The 16,615-nt window shown below is 47.8% G+C and overlaps 1 protein-coding gene across 7 annotated transcripts in view; it reads right to left on the bottom strand.

Moving 5' to 3' along the window:
* Csmd2 (CUB and Sushi multiple domains 2) overlaps window positions 1-16,615 on the bottom strand; it is a 569,993-nt gene that overhangs the window by 352,092 nt on the left and 201,286 nt on the right. For all 7 annotated transcript variants that reach the window (XR_010066645.1, XR_010066640.1, XR_010066641.1 and 4 more), the window contains exon 4: window positions 5,117-5,311. Coding sequence is in view for 1 of the 7 variants with exons in the window: in XM_063288624.1 (XP_063144694.1) it covers window positions 5,117-5,311 (195 nt within the window). In the remaining 6 variants the exon portion in view is untranslated. The remainder of the gene's footprint in view (window positions 1-5,116; window positions 5,312-16,615) is intronic.

The raw sequence follows: 16,615 nt of genomic DNA, 5'->3' as shown, positions 1-16,615 counted from the left end.
GTCCCCCAGAAATCTCCCTCTCAGGGGGCATGACTGCTGGATACCAAGGGCTGAACAGGGTGCTGCAAATACTGCAGACAGCTTTCCAGGGGGAGGCTAATCTACTCCTGATACCGAGCCTGGAGAGGCCTGTGTGGGGGAGGCTCATGGTCCTTCCTGAGCATGAACCCAGCCAAGCTGGTACCACTGGGGTCCCTGGCACAGCTGTGGCCCCTCCGCAGCCTGAGCAACCAGTGAGTACTTTTGCTCCTGGGAGGTTTGACATCCTGAGAACAGCATGAAAAACCGATTGTGAGCCATTATGCTCCCAAGGATACATCAGTAAGGGAGAGGTCTGTGGGTATGAGGGAACCCCCAGCCTCTGAGAGAAAGGAGCAACCACAACTCAGCCACAGACCCACGGGCATCAGGGAGCCTGCACCCTAAGGCTTTCTTCTGTGTGCAGATGGAGGCATTCTCCCTGTGGCTCAGGTGGGAGCTGCTTTAGAGGAGAATGAATGGCAGGGACACGTTGGTCTGGAGTTTTTTCTAGAAAGGTCTTGCGCTCCATGTTAAAGAAACAAATATTGTGAAAGTTAGTGAGGAAGAGTTCCGGGGGTGAGGTTAAGCAATGGAGGACTCAGTCACCCCGTGCCTTCTGTTACAGCAAAGGACAGATGAAGTGTGTGTGGCTTTGGTAGGTGGCAGTCTGCAAAGGAAAACCTGTACTTTCAAGGACCCAGTCTATAGCAGAAGACCAAGGGAATGGGACAGTGCCTACGGGTGGCTCCCCCTGGCCACCAGGGAGTGATACTTCATAAAACTGCAGGAGTCAACCAAAGGAGTGGGTTTGGGGAAAACAGAGTTTGGATAAACTGAATGTGATACACATCCAGTGAGGGCAGTAATGTCATTTCCCTCTGGGCTAGAGCTCAAAGCAGGCTACCATACCAAAGATAGGAGGTTCAGAAAGACATGGGGGAGCTTCCAGGAGGGAAGTCTAGGAGAAGAGAAGAATCAGGATCGAGTGAGAAGCTGCAGGATGTTGGGTGCTAGGAGAGAATCCTACACATGTCACTCTCGTGGACTACAGATGTGTGGCTGCTGTCAGCAGGCAACCACTGCTCCAATGTCAGGACACAGGGACACTGGATAGTGGGAACTAGATCATTTGTTTCTGTTTACTGGGGTTTGCAGAAGACATTATGGCAGTCAGCCCCATTTCTTCCAAGGACGCAGCTCTCTTTGGTTAGGAAAAGGTTCCTCTGTACTTAGGGGGAGAGGGAAAATTAGGAAGCACAACATCGGGGGGGTGGGGAGGAACCAGACTTTTAAGCACTTACAAAGTGAACAGAAGACTTGAAGCAGGGCCAAGTGCGGGAAGCCTCAAGGCAGAAGGGGCTGGAGAAAGGAGATGGCTGACATCTTGTGCCTTTTAGGGGTAGCTGGAGTGACCAAGGGAGAGCAGAGGGAAGCACCAGGAAGGCCAGGCCACAAGCCTCAGGAACAGCCACATATTTTTTTGTAACTCATCTGCTGTGCAAAGATGTAAGTCCGGCAGTGTCTTAACATCTGGTGAATAATGTGGTTCTGCAAAGGCCTCTGGGATTCTGTTCATTGAGTTTTAGCGGGGTTGGTTTTATGGTGGTAAGAGGGTCCAGAAAATGTTCCCAATTTCCCAGTTGCCAAAGTAGAACCAGGGTTGGGAGTTAGGAAAGAGGAAGATGGGGAAATTTTTTAGAAGGTATGGGCAGAGGAAATCTGCCGTAATGGGACAAATGTGGGCTCTGTGGATGAGACTTGGATTATATTTGTGTTTAATTTCTGTCTTGAATCACAGCAGTTAATGTCTGTAGTGTTTAAGAAAGGTCTCTGCTTCCTGGGTCACCACACATGCACTTCATCTATCCCTCCATTTCTGGTTCTAGTATCATGTCACAATTCTGACATGCCCTTCAGAAGATCGGTATGCTAAAGGTGACATCCCCAGGACAGGGTGTGGGTAGGGATAGTACAGAAAAGGGCAGGTGTACATGGAAGGAGGCCACAAAGGGCCCCACACCTGTTGTGAGGGATCCAAAGTCAGTCCCAACCAGCTTGGTCTTTCCTGAGGCTACCTCTTAAAAAGAGGTGGATCCTGAACAAGATATGGGGCCTGAGAAGATAGGGGACAGTAGCTCTGGTCCCCATAGGCTCCATCATGGAAGGCCAACCTGGGCAAGGCTAGTTCTGCTGGAAGAATGAAGAGGCATGGGGTAGTGCCAACAAAGCTTAAGTGGTGCTTTATCTTCTGGAAGATGGACTCCACCCGGCAGGAGACAGTGCTGGGATCAATTGATGATGCCTTGTCATGTGAGTGGGGAGAAGGGAACAGGTATGTGTGCCAGGTAATTTCCATCTCTGCCACTGAGAATAAACCGCACTGATGGAGGCAGGTGAGAGTGGCTTGGCCCCCGGGCTAGTCTTTCAAGGGGAAAGCTTTGTCTGAGAGGAAATTCAAACTTGAAGCAGAAGAGCTACCCACCTCGGCTGCCAATGGCCCTCCCGCACAAGCATCTGTGTGTTCTGCTTCTGTGGGATTTGAAGGTGAGGATTCAGGGACGAAAGATTGCTTTGCTGCAGGATATTTGATCACACTGTGAAACCCAAGATTGTGAACTGGAAAAATCTTGTCGTGGTGTGGCTCAGCCCTAGCACACACACCTTTAATCCAGGAGCTAAATGACGTCAGCCCCAGGTCAAGGGGCGGAGCAAGGAACCAGCTGACAGGGAGTGAGCACAAGTAAACAGAAAGGAGGGATACTGGGGAGAAGGATATTTAAGGCATGGAAAAGGAGAAAGGATCTCTTCCTCCTGTGACATTGGTGCAGTAAAAGGCCAGCTGTGTCTTTTCTCTGCCTCTCAGAGGTAGCGGGCATTCGCCACAGCGTCTGGCTCCTGAGTCATCACTGGTCAAATTGAATGAATGGGATTTTTGCTTTAAAAATAACATTGACCAGTAGTGCAAAAGGCCATTGGGAAGTCAGGCAGTCTAAGGGCCAGAACAATTCCCATCGACTGGGGCAATATCCGTGGGGACAGTGTGTAGGGCCAGCCAACACTGAAGAAGCTGTGAGGTCAGGATGGGTAACAGGCCTTGGCAGGACTTTCAGGAGCTAGGGTGGGGGTGGGAGTGGGGTGGCCAATAATGGCCATGGTAGCTGTGGGTTTTTTTGTTTTTTGTTTTTTGTTTTTTGCCAGTTTGACATAAGCTAGAGTTACCTGGACAATGCCTTCATGAGATTGGCTAATGTATACAAGTCTGTAAGGCATTTTCTTGATAGATGATTGATGTGGCAGGGGCACTGGGGTAGCTTGCTGTCACCCAATGCCACCCCTGGGCAGGTTGTCCTAGGTGGTATAAGAAAGCAGGCAGCCCAAGTAAGCCATGGAGGGAAAGCCAGTAAGCAGCATTCTTCCACGGGCCCTGCTTCATGTGTGGCGTGAGTTTCTGCCCTGCCTTTCTCTGGTGATGAGCTAGAACTGTGAGTCAAACAACTTTCTTCTCCAAGTTGCTTTTGGTAATGATGTTTTTATCATAGCAACAAGAAGCAAGCTAAGAGAGTAGTTCTTTAGAGGAACTAAAACTCTCCTACAGGCAGAATAATGCCAACTCAGGTATATAATTTAATCTAGGAATAGATGTAGCATGCAAAGGGAAGATGATGATGATGATGAGACAGCATGACAATGGATTTTGATTGACACCTTGATGAGCTTTGGAGTCCCCTAGGAGACACACCTCTGGACATGTCTCTGAGGACATTTCTAGAGAAGTTTAATCAAGCAGGGAAAACATTTTCCTGAATGTGAACAGTAGCATCCCACTGCGTGGGGTTCTGGACTGAATAAAAAAGTTAGGAGACCAGCATCCATCCATCCATCTCTCTCTCTCTCTCTCTCTCTCTCTCTCTCTCTCTCTCTCTCTCTCTCTCTCTCTCTCTCTCTCTCTCTCTCTCTCTCTCTCTCTCTCTCTGTTTCTCTCATTTTCTTTCTGTATTTACACTGCAGGCACAATGAGCCACCTCATGCTCCGGCCAGCATGGCTTCCTTGACACACGATACATTGTATTCCCCTTAGACTGCTAGTCAAAATAAGCCTTTCTTACATAATTTGCTTTTGTCAGATATTTTGTTAACAGCAATGAACACAATGATAATGTAACGCTCTCTTAGTTAAGGTTTTTTACTGCTGTGAACAAACACCATGACCAAAGCAACTCATAAGGCCAACATTTCACTGGGGCTGGATTACAGGTTCAGAGGTTCAGTCCGTTATCATCAAGGCAGGAGCATGGCAGCGTCTAGGCAGGCATGGTGCAGGAGGCGCTGAGAGTTCTATATCTTCATCTGAAGGCTGCTAGGAGAAAACTGGCTCCCACGTGGTTAGAAGGAAGGTCTCATTGCCCATCCCCACAGTGACTCACTTCCTCCAACAAGGCCACATCTACTTCAACAAGACCACACCTCCCGATAGTGCTAAGCCCCAGGGCCAAGAATATTCAAACCACCACAAATGCACACACACTAATTTGTTTGGTTCCCTCCTCTTTTCTTTTCCTGGATTTTCTAAGCTCTTAAAAAGAAGATTATGTATCTATTACCAAATAGGAATGAGTGACACTTATTTGGCTATGATCAGTGGGGAGGGACAATAAAGAACAGTCGTGTGACCAATGTCTTGGCTTGCTTGGAACTGGGAGAAAAGTTGAATTTATAGGTGAAAAAGGAAAAATGCCAGCACAGGGCTAGTGGGAATCTTCTGAGAGAGTACTCCATGGTTCTAACAGGACAGAAGCAGGCACTTCTGGGATGGGGCCAGTGAGCAGGGCACAAAGTTGGACTCAATTTCTTAATATGAGAGTAACTTGAGGAGTATATATCCGAGGCCTAGGAAGCCAGGTGGGTCTGGGGACCGTAGGGGAAGCATCTGGGGACCCAAGGACCTTCAGTGTTCCTAGATTTGAGATTCCCATGAAAGAGAATCCAAGTCTCACTTTTCAAAGGGTGAAACTTTGCCCATAGACAGATCCCACTAGAGGTGTGGGCCTCCTTCCCAGCTGCCACCAGGCCCTACCAGGCCCTCTTAGGCACTTACCTCTGCAGGAAGGCAGAGGAAAATCCCACGTGGCACTGTTCTCGGAGCTGGCATGGCAGGTGAGCACCGCGTGGCCTTCCAGGAAGAAGCCGGGGTTGCAGCTGTAGCGGACCTTGTCGCCCAGGTTGAAGGTGGAGCCTTGCTGGATACCATTCGGCAGCCTCCCTGGGTTCCCACAAGTGTGACTCGGGAGAACTGTGAAGAGAGGGGGGATGTAGCTGGTGAGCTGGGCTTGAGCCTCCACATCCTAGGTCTTGGGCCAGGCCACCTGCCTAGCCCTCATTTCTTCTCTGAATGAAACTGGCCACTATTGACCGGCTCTCTTTCTCAGCGACCAATTACCAAAGGTTATGTGCCAGAGGTCAGAGGTTGAGGATTTTAATGGAACATCCAGGCAGTCTGCTTGATCATATGCAGCCCTGACTTAGTTCCATCCATCCTCGTTACTAGAAAAGGGAATCCCCATACCCCCCCCCCCCGCCATGGGGTACACTAACCTCTTGGTCATGGCCGCCTTGATTAAAACATGCACACAAGAGTCATAGAGTACATTCCGCACTTGCTCATTGGTCTTTAAACCCAATGTCCTTTCTTTTGTGACCGCCACCCTAACAGCATCTGTGGTAGAGCAGGTGCAGGGAGTTGAAGGGGAAGCTGGGCTAAGCAGAGAGGAAGGGAGACAAACATAAATGCCGGGGTTCTCATCAGGGCAGCCTGTGTAAAGTGGGGGTTGGGAGCTGGGAACAGGCTGTACAGTATGTAACCAAAGCCCAAGCAATCAGAGCCCTGGCGTGTGTACTGTCATTACCCGGAGCAAATGGTCTCGGTGAGAGTGCAAGAGCATCGTGACCTGTCAGCCTTGGAGGGAGGATACAGCACTTGTGTGCCCACGTGTCTCCCGTCTCCCGTCTCCCGTTCCCTGTTCCCTCTTGTCCTAGCTTCCTCTCTCATGGTCAGAAAATGCCCGCCCTCTACAGGCTACCCTTCCCACCACTGCCAGAGAGCACCACAGAGCACTGGCTGGAAATATCAGCCCCACAGGATCTCGACTGCATTCTTCTCCTTGAGTCTTCAGCCTCCCCCTGCCCCTTGCCAGCAATAGTTTATGAAGCCAATTCTGAGAAGCCCGTAGCAGAACAATGGGGAGAACGCAGGCTCCAGAACCTCCCTGGAGCCGAGACAAAGTCTCTTAGCTGCTCCGTCACTCGCTGTGTAAACGGAGATCACAGTAGCGCCTTCCTGGTAACTATTTGAACGAGCTCGGGTTCTCAAGGGGCTTGTGACAAAGACTGGCACGCACATGAGCACAAAGTAAGTGAATCAAACATTCAGTCCCCGGGGAGGTATGAGCGCCATTAAAGATAACCTACACCTGGGACAGGAGATGGACCAGGTCGGGAGGGGGCTCAGGGGTGACTTCCTAAAAAGGTCACACCTATGCAGAACTCTGAGATGAGCAAGAATTACCGAGGTCAAAGATGTTGCAGAGAGGTGGGACAAATGCGCTAAGGTTCTAGAAAGAGAACGTATGGCTCAGGGGCCTTGAAGTGGGCAACTAAAAGGAAAACAAACTGCTGGCTGCATCCCCTGGCCTCCCTAAAGCCTTTAGGGCATCTTCTTCCTGCCCATGTTGCTCTTGATGCCTGTTTTCTAGACCCTCTCCGCCAGACCCAAGACGGCTTTCTCCAACTTACCCTCCTCTTAACCCCTCATTTCCTCCTTCTTTGCAAGGACACAGCTTTATGAAGAGGGAAATGGCAGGTTTTGGAACCGTTCTAGTCAGGGTCTGAGGGCAGGGGCTCTCCCTGTCTCCTGCATGACTTAGAGTCACATAAGGCTTTTGAGCCTCATTTTCCTCAGCAGTGATTGTCGGGGTGGGAGAAGGGTGTGTGATACTGATAAAAGCTACCCGGACCACATTTTCTTCCTATTGGTTTTCGGGATCAGGATGGCAATGGGTGGGGTTCGCTCACATGTGGACCCTGGAGACTAGCAAAGTGCCTGGTACTTAAAGGGGCACAATGGTGGACGAATGAGTTATTTAAGCCATCTACGCATGTATTCATTCATTGTTGCAACATTTATTGTGGCCTACTGTGCTTGCGTTTGGAGTATGGTTATCTAGGTAGACTAGGTCTCCATTCTCGGGCGGAGGCTTGCTTTGGAATAATTTTAAGGACCCAAGAGTTCTTCCTACTTTATTCTCTACCCTCGCTTGACAGGTCAGATGAGCCAGGTGCAAGAATATGCTTCTGCTACTCCATTAGTCGGTCCTGGCTACCATTTCTCATGAGCCTCTGCTACAGCCCTTCATTTCCCATGTTCAGCTCTTACTGGCTCACTGATTGTTTCCCACAATCCTTGCTGGTAGCTCACTGGGTGTTTCCCATAATCCTTTGTTGCTGACTCAGTTTTCCCATGATTCCTCACTGACCCTTTTTTGTTTGTTTGTTTGTTTGTTTCCTATGGTCCTCCAGGTGGGCACAGTTATATTTCTCATGACCCTCTACTGCTGATTCTCTGAACATATCCCAGAATGCCCTGCTTCTGGCTCAGCTGTATTTCATATGAGCACCCCCACATTGCTGGTTCACTGAGTATTTCCTATGATCCCTTACTGCCTGTTCGCCCAACTTTTCCCAAGATGCCCTGCTTTTGGCTCATTTGCATTTCCCATCATCCCCTACTCCTAATTCACCCAGTCTTTCTCACAGGTTAGTGCTGCTGGCTTACAACACAGGCAATATGGTGTGTGTGAGTGGGTACTGGGAGTGGAGGGAGCCAGGTAAACATTTAGAGAAGAAAGCAAGCTAAGGTGAGGGGAGGCAACCGACGGGAAACCGGCTGAGAACTGGTGTAGAACTAACGTTTCATTTTCCGCAACAAGACGCAAAGACCCAATTTAATTAAATTACTAATGTCAAATTTTTAATGAACCTGCTTCTGCTTTGGGCTTTCTTCCTTTGAAATTAATGACTGGAACGTCACTATAAATAAAAGTTGATTCTCTTTAAAAAGAAGTCACTCTCAAATGCTTACCGTTCCTTACTTAATGAGCTGTTCATAATCAGACCACTCTGAAATGGGTCTCAACTGGGACCCAGCCGTAATGAGTGGGGCCCACTCCTGACATTACCTTTTAAAATCCCAATCTCTGGTCCAAAGAGGTCACACAGTGAAGGAAGAGTGAGCTGTCTTGGGGCTCAGCGAGTTCTGGGTTCGCATCCAACATCTACACTCTACACTCTATCATTGTCATTAGCGGATAGTTAAAAAGGCCAGAAGGTCACAGAAGAAAGCCTTGCTGGGGTAGGTGTGGGGTTGGGGTGCGAATTAACTTTTCTTCCTTCCTCCCATTTTTCCTGGCTGCTGGCAACCTCTGAAGTTCTTAGTAGGTAGAGGCGTCCCTCTAGTCCCTGCTCATCTGAGGTCCTCCTGCTACATCTCTGTGTCTTACACTGGGCAGGATACACTCCTGTGACCTCGACATAAAGTCATCTTCTGCAAAGACCATTTCTAAAGGTCACATTTGACAGGTACTGGGGACTAGGTCTTCGAAAGATTGTAGGAGATAATTCAACACATAGTAGGGCTGCTGTGGAAGTTAAAATTTTATTTCTAATACCTACTGAGAACTTCGGGGCCTGCGTAAAAAATTTACTTAATGTAGCAAAGGAACCTGCAGGGCTCGCTTGTTGTCCTCACTTCACAGGTGACAGTGCTGATGCAGAGAGTGGAAGCAGCTTGCTTGGCCAAGGACAGGCAGCTAGCAGTGGAAGAACCTGGTTTCGAACCCAGGTCTTCCTGGCTCTGTTGAGTGATCGGATATCTCCACATGAGTTCCCTTTCTCCTGAATCCTCCAGGGATGGGGACGTCTTTAGAAGTTAGAGGTGACCACTTGAGAACCCTCATTTAATACTCTAATTTTTTTAAAAAAATTATTATAAACATCCTCCACATTTGTCACTAAATAATGTCACGGGTAATAATGTCTAAAGTCTTTTTTTGTTGTGTGTTTAATGAAGGTCTTTGGATAGGCTCACATTATAGATGCACCACAAAGAAGTCTTTCTAAGGCGTGCGCGCGCACACACACACACACACACACACACACGTTCTTAGGTTTTTGTTTTTGTTTATTTTTTCCTTTGTTATTGTTGCTGTGCTCCCCCTGAATATTTTCGGCATAGCAAGTTGTTCTTGCTCTCCTGTCTGTAAAACCTCCCTTTGATTGCTTACGAAATCACGAGTGGGCTATTTACACCCAACATGGCCCAGGACGGTATTATTAAAGCTGTGCTTGGCATTGAACTGTTCTGTTGTAGATTAGCAGTGGGGAATTTTGCCCTCTAACAAAGCCCGGCTCTTGCCAATCAACAGAATATTCTCTGTGATTATATGACAACGGCTGTCCTCGGTGGTTGGAATTCAGCTAGAACTACTTCATGCCAGGTTTTATTTTTAATTTGAGACTTGGGCTCCCATCATATAATGAAGAATTTCTTATACTATCCACAGCACCCTCTATATGTCTTGATGCCTCAGCTACCATCAAGTAACTAGACCAGTCTCATGGCCATGTGACTGCCTTAAAGTGGCAGGAAAGCTGGGAAAGATATGGGGCATAGAAGTTGGTCTTCCCATAGCTACCAGTGTGTGAAGAGAGGTGGCTGTGGCTGCAGTGAGTTTGCATCTGGCCAGGGAGGGCCCGGGGCTGGGGTGATGGGATGGAAGAGATCTGATTCTGATGCCAGGCCCTTCTGCTTTACCCATGATGCTCAGCACCTTTACAACTTCTACCGTTTTAGCTGTTGGGCTTGTAAATGTTACTCACTGCATACTTACCCATGTCTGCTCTATAAGACACATTTAAAATACATCACCATATATATAAAATGTGTGTGTGTGTGTGTGTGTGTGTGTGTGTGTGATTTTCTTCTTTCTTTCCTCCCCTTTCTATTTCTTTTGCATTTTTTTTTTGAGGCAGAGTCTGATGTAGCCCAAGCTGGCTTCAAATTCACTATGACAACAAGGATGGCCTTAATTCCTGATCTCCTCTGCCGTACCTCCAAAGTGCTAGAATTACAGGTGTGCACTGACATTCCCAAAACTAATATATTTTCACATATAATTTAATATGCCTATGTAAACTTAACATCAAGGATGAGATATCATCTGCTAGATCGTTAATTTGACAGTCGTGGATTTATGCTGCTACCGTACTACAAAGCACATCCCATGAAAATGGCAATTGGAGGCCTTTGTTGTTGTTGTTGTTCTCGACTGGTCTAATTTCATAGAATAATTCTCGGTGGGTAATAATTCTAATAAAACTTTAATAACCAGCCTGGTGAGATCACACACTCCTCCCACCCACCTAAGGACAGAGCCCTTGTGGGAGATACACATGGTTGTCAGGGAAGATAGGGTGCTGAGTCAAGGCCAAATGTGCAAGGCAGGTCAAAAAGCAAGGGGCAAGGTTGTGCCTGCCAGTGCCTGGGCCCTGAACCCACATCCCTCACACTTCCGCTGGGCTGTTCCTGTGTTGACCATTCCACATGAAGGCCCAACCTGCGGGACTCACATTGTCCCCTCAGGAAAAGCAAGTGTGACAATCAGGCCCATGGACCTGCAGCTTGATCTTGTTAAATACACCAAGACAAGAGGTGCCAAAGACCCCACAAGTCAGCGGTCCTCTCCTGTCCAGCTCCCCCTGACACTTGTCAGACATGAGTCCTCCACCTCGAGCCTGCTGCTATGACTCAGGCTGGCGATCTCTGCCATTCTTGGCACTGGGGTCAGAGGTTTCAGAATCTCCCAAAGCCTGATGCCAGCACCAGATCCCGCCGACGCTCCTGAACTGTAACTTCAATTCCAGGAAGTAGCAAGAGGAGGCCGAGATTGGCAGCAAGCTATGACAACCCACTTCCTTTCATTTTCTAGTCAGCCTGGCTTGCAGGAATCTCTAGTCTCAGGCCTGTGCAGACCTACGCCCTTTCCTTCTCAAAGGAGCTGCCTGGCCTCTCCTCTGCTACACCCTATTTTCTGAACATCACAGCAGGCCCACCGTTCCTTCCTTGGGTGAAGATTTACCATCCCCCCCCGGATCTGTGGGACTAACTCTCCCCACGATCAGGCCCCCTGCTTCTGATGCATTGCCCCTTTCAGTGCTAAAGAGAGTAGCATAGAACCCCACCGAGGTGCACCACCAAAAGCAGCCTCTCGGACCTCCCACTCGTTAGAGAATAATTAATGGTTTGGCAGATTAACAAGGAATAAAGGGAAAGAGGTGAAAGGATTCTGTGAAGACCTTTCTTTGCACTGAGGCTAAATCCAAGCTGGAGTTCCATCTGCGATCTGACCCCTGTTGGCCCTTCTGCCTTCCTCCTGCACCTCCATCTTGTCCCCACCGTCATTACTATTCTGAAGCACAGGTACCCACCTCACCCCAAGCACCTTCTCCCTCTCTCCAACTCTCCATCTAGCAAACACACTCATCCATCAAAAGGCCAGTTAAGGACCACTTTCTCTGTGAAACGCCAATTGCCACCCTTGGTGTCTGTGACAGCTCATCCTGATCTGTCGATGTTCCTATATCTAGAATCAACTAAAATCCAAGCTGATCAACAAATCCATGAGGGGTTATTTTTATTGGATCATTTGAGGTGAAAAGACACAGCCTAAATCTGCCCACATAAATGCCATGAAAGAGGGAAGCCTTATGGGTTGTTTCACTTGTTTGTTTGCATGCTGGCCCTCATTCTTGTTGATAAGTTCATCTAGTCTGTTGCTGAGGCTTCCCTGCACTGGGATTAGAATCTACGTCTCCAGGATTCTAACATGGCCCAGACACCAGGAGTTCTTTAGGAATCCCTTAGGGATCTAGCACCAGATCGAGGCTGCCGGTAGAGCAAGTGGAGTAGACAGAAGAAGCTCCTTATTTGTGGCCTTTTGAAAGAGAGACATCAATCATTGGACTATACAGACCACAGTCTGTAAACCATCTGAATAAACACCCTTATGATCTCTCTCTCTCTCTCTCTCTCTCTTTCTCTCTCTCTCTCTCTCTCTATCCATCCATCCATGTATCCATGTATGTATGTATGTGTGTATGTATGTATGTATGTATCCATCCATCCATGTATCCATCCATGTATGTATGTATGTATGTATGTATGTATCCATCTTTCCATCCATCCATCCATGTATCCATCCATGTATGTATGTATGTATGTATGTATGTATCCATCTTTCCATCCATCCATCCATGTATCCATCCATGTATGTATGTATGTATGAAAGTATGTATGTATGTATGTATGTGTCTGTTGATCTATCTATCTATCTATCTATCTATCTATCTATCTATCTATCTAGCCATCTATGTGTCTGTCTTTGTATCTATCAATCTAGACTTATACATATACACAATTTTCATTCTATCAGTTCTATTTCTTTAGAGAGTCCCAGTTAATACAATGTCTTACCATAAAGCTCCTCAACAACAGATCTTGATAGGATAGAGAATACTGTCCCATGGCCATTGGTGATTGTTTTCCACAATCATTGAACTCCTTGTCCAGGCTCCCCGTCATTTAATTCTCTTAGATGTACATATGTCCACACTGTAAGCTTAAGGTGGACGTTTGTGGAGTTACATTGGGCTTTGATCTCATGCCACTTGCTGCATCATTCATTCCCATTCATTCATTCATGTACCCTGTAGGAGAGCCTGCCAGTGAGCCTTCTTTACATGACTATTTCCATCTCTGGACTGTCTGAGTGTCAGTGTTCTCTATACAGCTAGTGTACGCCTTACTGCCTGGCAGGGAAAGCATGTATTGAGTGAGTTAAATAAAAACAATGGAATAGGGGTTGGGGACTTATCTCAGTGGTAGAGCGCTTGCCTAGCAAGCGCAAGGCCCTGGGTTCGGTCCCCAGCTCCGAAAAAAAGAAAAGTAAAAAAAACAAAAACAAAAAACAATGAAATATACACATTCTATAAGTGAAGAACCATGTCATTTCTATGCATGTGTGCACATGTGTGCAAGGTACATACATATATTGACATGTGTACATATATGTGTGCATACATATCTATGCAATAAACTAGTACTGATAGAAAGGCAGACGTCTTTTGTAAAGGGCCAGCTAATAACTATGTACTGTGATGGCTCAGTTTCCTGTGGTGTGAAAGCAGCCATTGGCACTGAAGTCAAGCCTGATTTATCAGAATAGGTAGGGGGGCCCATAGGCTGTGGACATCTGCGCCTGAAAGACTAATACTCAGCCTGTGCCTGATCTGCGGTGTCTGACCTGCATCACCACTGCTGCTTCTCAGCATGGGCTCAGGAGCCCCTTTTACCAAATGCAGCAGCATATCTAGAGCACTAAAGGAGAGGGAGGAATCTCGAGAGCCGCCACCTATTGGATTGTTTAATAGACCCTGGGTGCTGCTCAGAGCTTCATCTGGACACGTACGTGTATATGCATGCATGGATACATGTATGTATGTATGTATGTATATATGTATGTATCTCTGTCTGTGAGAGTATTATGTGTGTGTGAAAGAGTGTATGTAAAGGTGATTGTGTATGTATGAAAGAGTGTGTGTGCATGTGTGTGAGTGTATGTACCCATACGTGTGTGTGTGTGTGTGTGTGTGTGTGTGTGTGTGTGCGTGTGGTAGGCTAGAGGCACACATGCCATGAGGCACATGCCTCGGCAACTCCAACAGTCAGTTTTCTCCTTCTGCTATGTAGGTTCCAGGGAATGACCTCAAGCCGGCAGGCTTGGCGACCAGCCCCTTTACCTGCTGTGCCACCTTACCAGCCCTCATCTGGATACAAGTCTCACGTAGACAGACACACCACACCTGTCCTCTTCCCACAGGTGAAGAGACTGAAGGACAGAGGGGGAGGGACAGTAGAGCCCAAGGCCACGCTGCAGATCAGGACCTGGGTTGGGCTTAAAACGGAAGCAGGCTGGTCTCTGTGCTGCAGCCACTGGCATACACTGAGTCCTCCTGAGACTCAAGCTACTGTCCCTCACCTGCTGCTCTCTTTGGTCCCATCCCTAGGCTAACGGATACTACAGAGGCATCTCTCTCCTGAGCATCTCTCTCATGAGGCCGTAGAAGGCTTCAGAACAGAATGCCCCCATGCTTTCTCACCCTTGGCCTCCAATTCATCACCTCTAATTCTCTAGGGACAGCACCACCACGAGAACATCCCAGGTTCCAGAACCTAGCTGCCCAATGGAACAAGGGACAACCAGGGACATTTGAATTTCAGATAGACATCAATGAGATTTTAGCATAAATAAAACCCTTGCAGTATTTGGGCTATGTACATGTTGAGCACAATTTGGCCTTTGTAAGGCAAAATGGGGCGTCTTATCTTTTAACCCATCTGGCAAATGTGGCCAGAGGGGTCTGGCTTCCTAGATATCAAAGACTTTGACCTGGAGAAGAGCTGGGGCAGTTTCAGTGGGGGCATGAGGAAGATTCAGGTGGGCAAAGAAGAGGGTACCATGGGACTGGAAAAGCAGATGGTGAGGGCCAGTGGAGGGTTACGTAAGGAAGGTTTCCAGGGAGCCACCTCTTCCTCTGAACTTTTATGACCCAACTTTCCGTCACCCCACATCCTAATCCCAGAGACCATTAAGTCTGTTTAGGCATAAAACTCACAAAGAAGGAGGCTACATGGGGACACGTTGCAAAATAATGCTGACTGCATAGCCCAGTAGCCACATGGGTACTTTGGGTCTAGTTGCAGGATGAAAATGTGATGGCTAGGATTGACTGTCAGTCAGCCTGACAGGCTCTAGAATTATCTGTGCACATCTGCAAGGAACCTAGGGCAGGAAGACTCACCCTGAACATGGGTAATTCCATTCATGGGCTCAGGTCCCAGAGTGAATAAAACGGGGAACTGGGTAAAACACCAGCATCCATTACTCTATGCTTCTTGACCAGACATAATGTAGCCAGCCACTGTGCCTTCTGCCATGACAGACCCTTCCTTCCTTGATGCTTCTCCAGGTATTTGGTCACAGGGATGATAATTGTAACTAATATTGTAACTCAGACGTCTTTCCCAAAGAGTTTATGGGGCCTGTATGGCTCAGTGGTAGAACGTACTTGAGTAGTGTGAACAAGGCCCTGGCTCCAATCCCAGGACCAAACACACACCACAGGCAAAGCATATACAGCAGTGGTTGAAGGGGGAAAATCCCAATTGGGAAACACACAGCATGTTAGAAAACTTGGGAATAGACCATAGAGACTTCCTCCTATTCAGGAAAGCAGTGCCTGCTACATGTCTGTGACCTTGGGTCAGGCCTCTTTAGCTTGGCTTGATCTAGAATCTTCTTTTTGGCTCTCAGTATCACCTGCCACCCTTTGCTCTGTTCTCTGGGTGCTTGTAGGAGGTGCTGGATCAGGGAGAAGGTCCACAGAGTTCCTGTCTGTCAGTCAGCAGAACACTATCAACACTAAAGCAACAGTAGCCATGCTCTTTCAGCTCGCTGCTGGATGTTCCAGGTTAAAATATATCCTCTCTCCTCTTCGTCCCAATCCTACACCTTTCTTTTTCCTTGTTTTGTTTTGTTTCTTACTTTGCTATTGCTGTTGACATAAGATGACTATGTAGCCAAGGCTAGCCTTTAATGACTGATCCACCTGCCTCAGCTTCCCAAGGATTGGCATTGCTGACATGTGCTTTCATGCCAGGGCTAGCATCCAATTTCTTTTTTCTTTTTTTATAAATACGGTCTGTTCTGAAGCATGCAAATCAATACATTTCTAGGAATAAGCTTTACTCCTCCCAGCTTACCCTGTTCTTAATTTTTGGTGATAGCCCAAGTCTTGCTAAAGAGGTAAACTTATCACTTTTGGTTAACAACAGTATATGATGCAGAAGAAGGACAAACGACTGAGTTCTAGCTTTCATTTGTCACCTTATAGCCAGGCTTTGCTTTGGATTTAGGGACAGCTGTAAGTAGCCCTCACCCTACCCACCTGCCGATAGAATAGCCTCACTTGCAGACCAGCCCCGAACTCACCCTAGCAAAGGAATCAGAAGAGGCTCTGGATCCAGCCAGCAGGAGAGCGGTCCTGCCTCAAGCTTGAGACTCATAGCCTCCCGCAAAACTGTCCACTCAGTAGGGCATCCTATCCTAGGCAGAGCCACATGACTAGGCTGGCTTCCTCCTTCACCCCTCAGGTGGGAGGTGTCCCTGCTTTGGGGCAGACTCTACATACCCCCTTTCCCAGAATGGGGTCCTGGTCTCACGGTTCCCCAAGGGCAACAGGGGAAGTGGTGTTTAAACCTAACAGGGATCCGGTGTCCATGGAGATGGTCTCCTCAGCAAGCCCCAGCCACCCTGTCCTCCACCTTGGCTCCCTGTCTGGGGCCATGAAACACCATCTCTCACTTAAAGTCAGTGGCTGACCTTGCACGGAAGCAAACTTCGCCCCTGGGTGCAGGAAGAGAAAC

Source organism: Rattus norvegicus, chromosome 5 (genome assembly GCF_036323735.1).
Source record: "Rattus norvegicus strain BN/NHsdMcwi chromosome 5, GRCr8, whole genome shotgun sequence".
Taxonomy (NCBI): Eukaryota; Metazoa; Chordata; class Mammalia; order Rodentia; family Muridae; genus Rattus; species Rattus norvegicus.
Note: the sequence above shows the minus strand (reverse complement) of the source record. Positions and strands in the feature narration are given on the sequence as shown.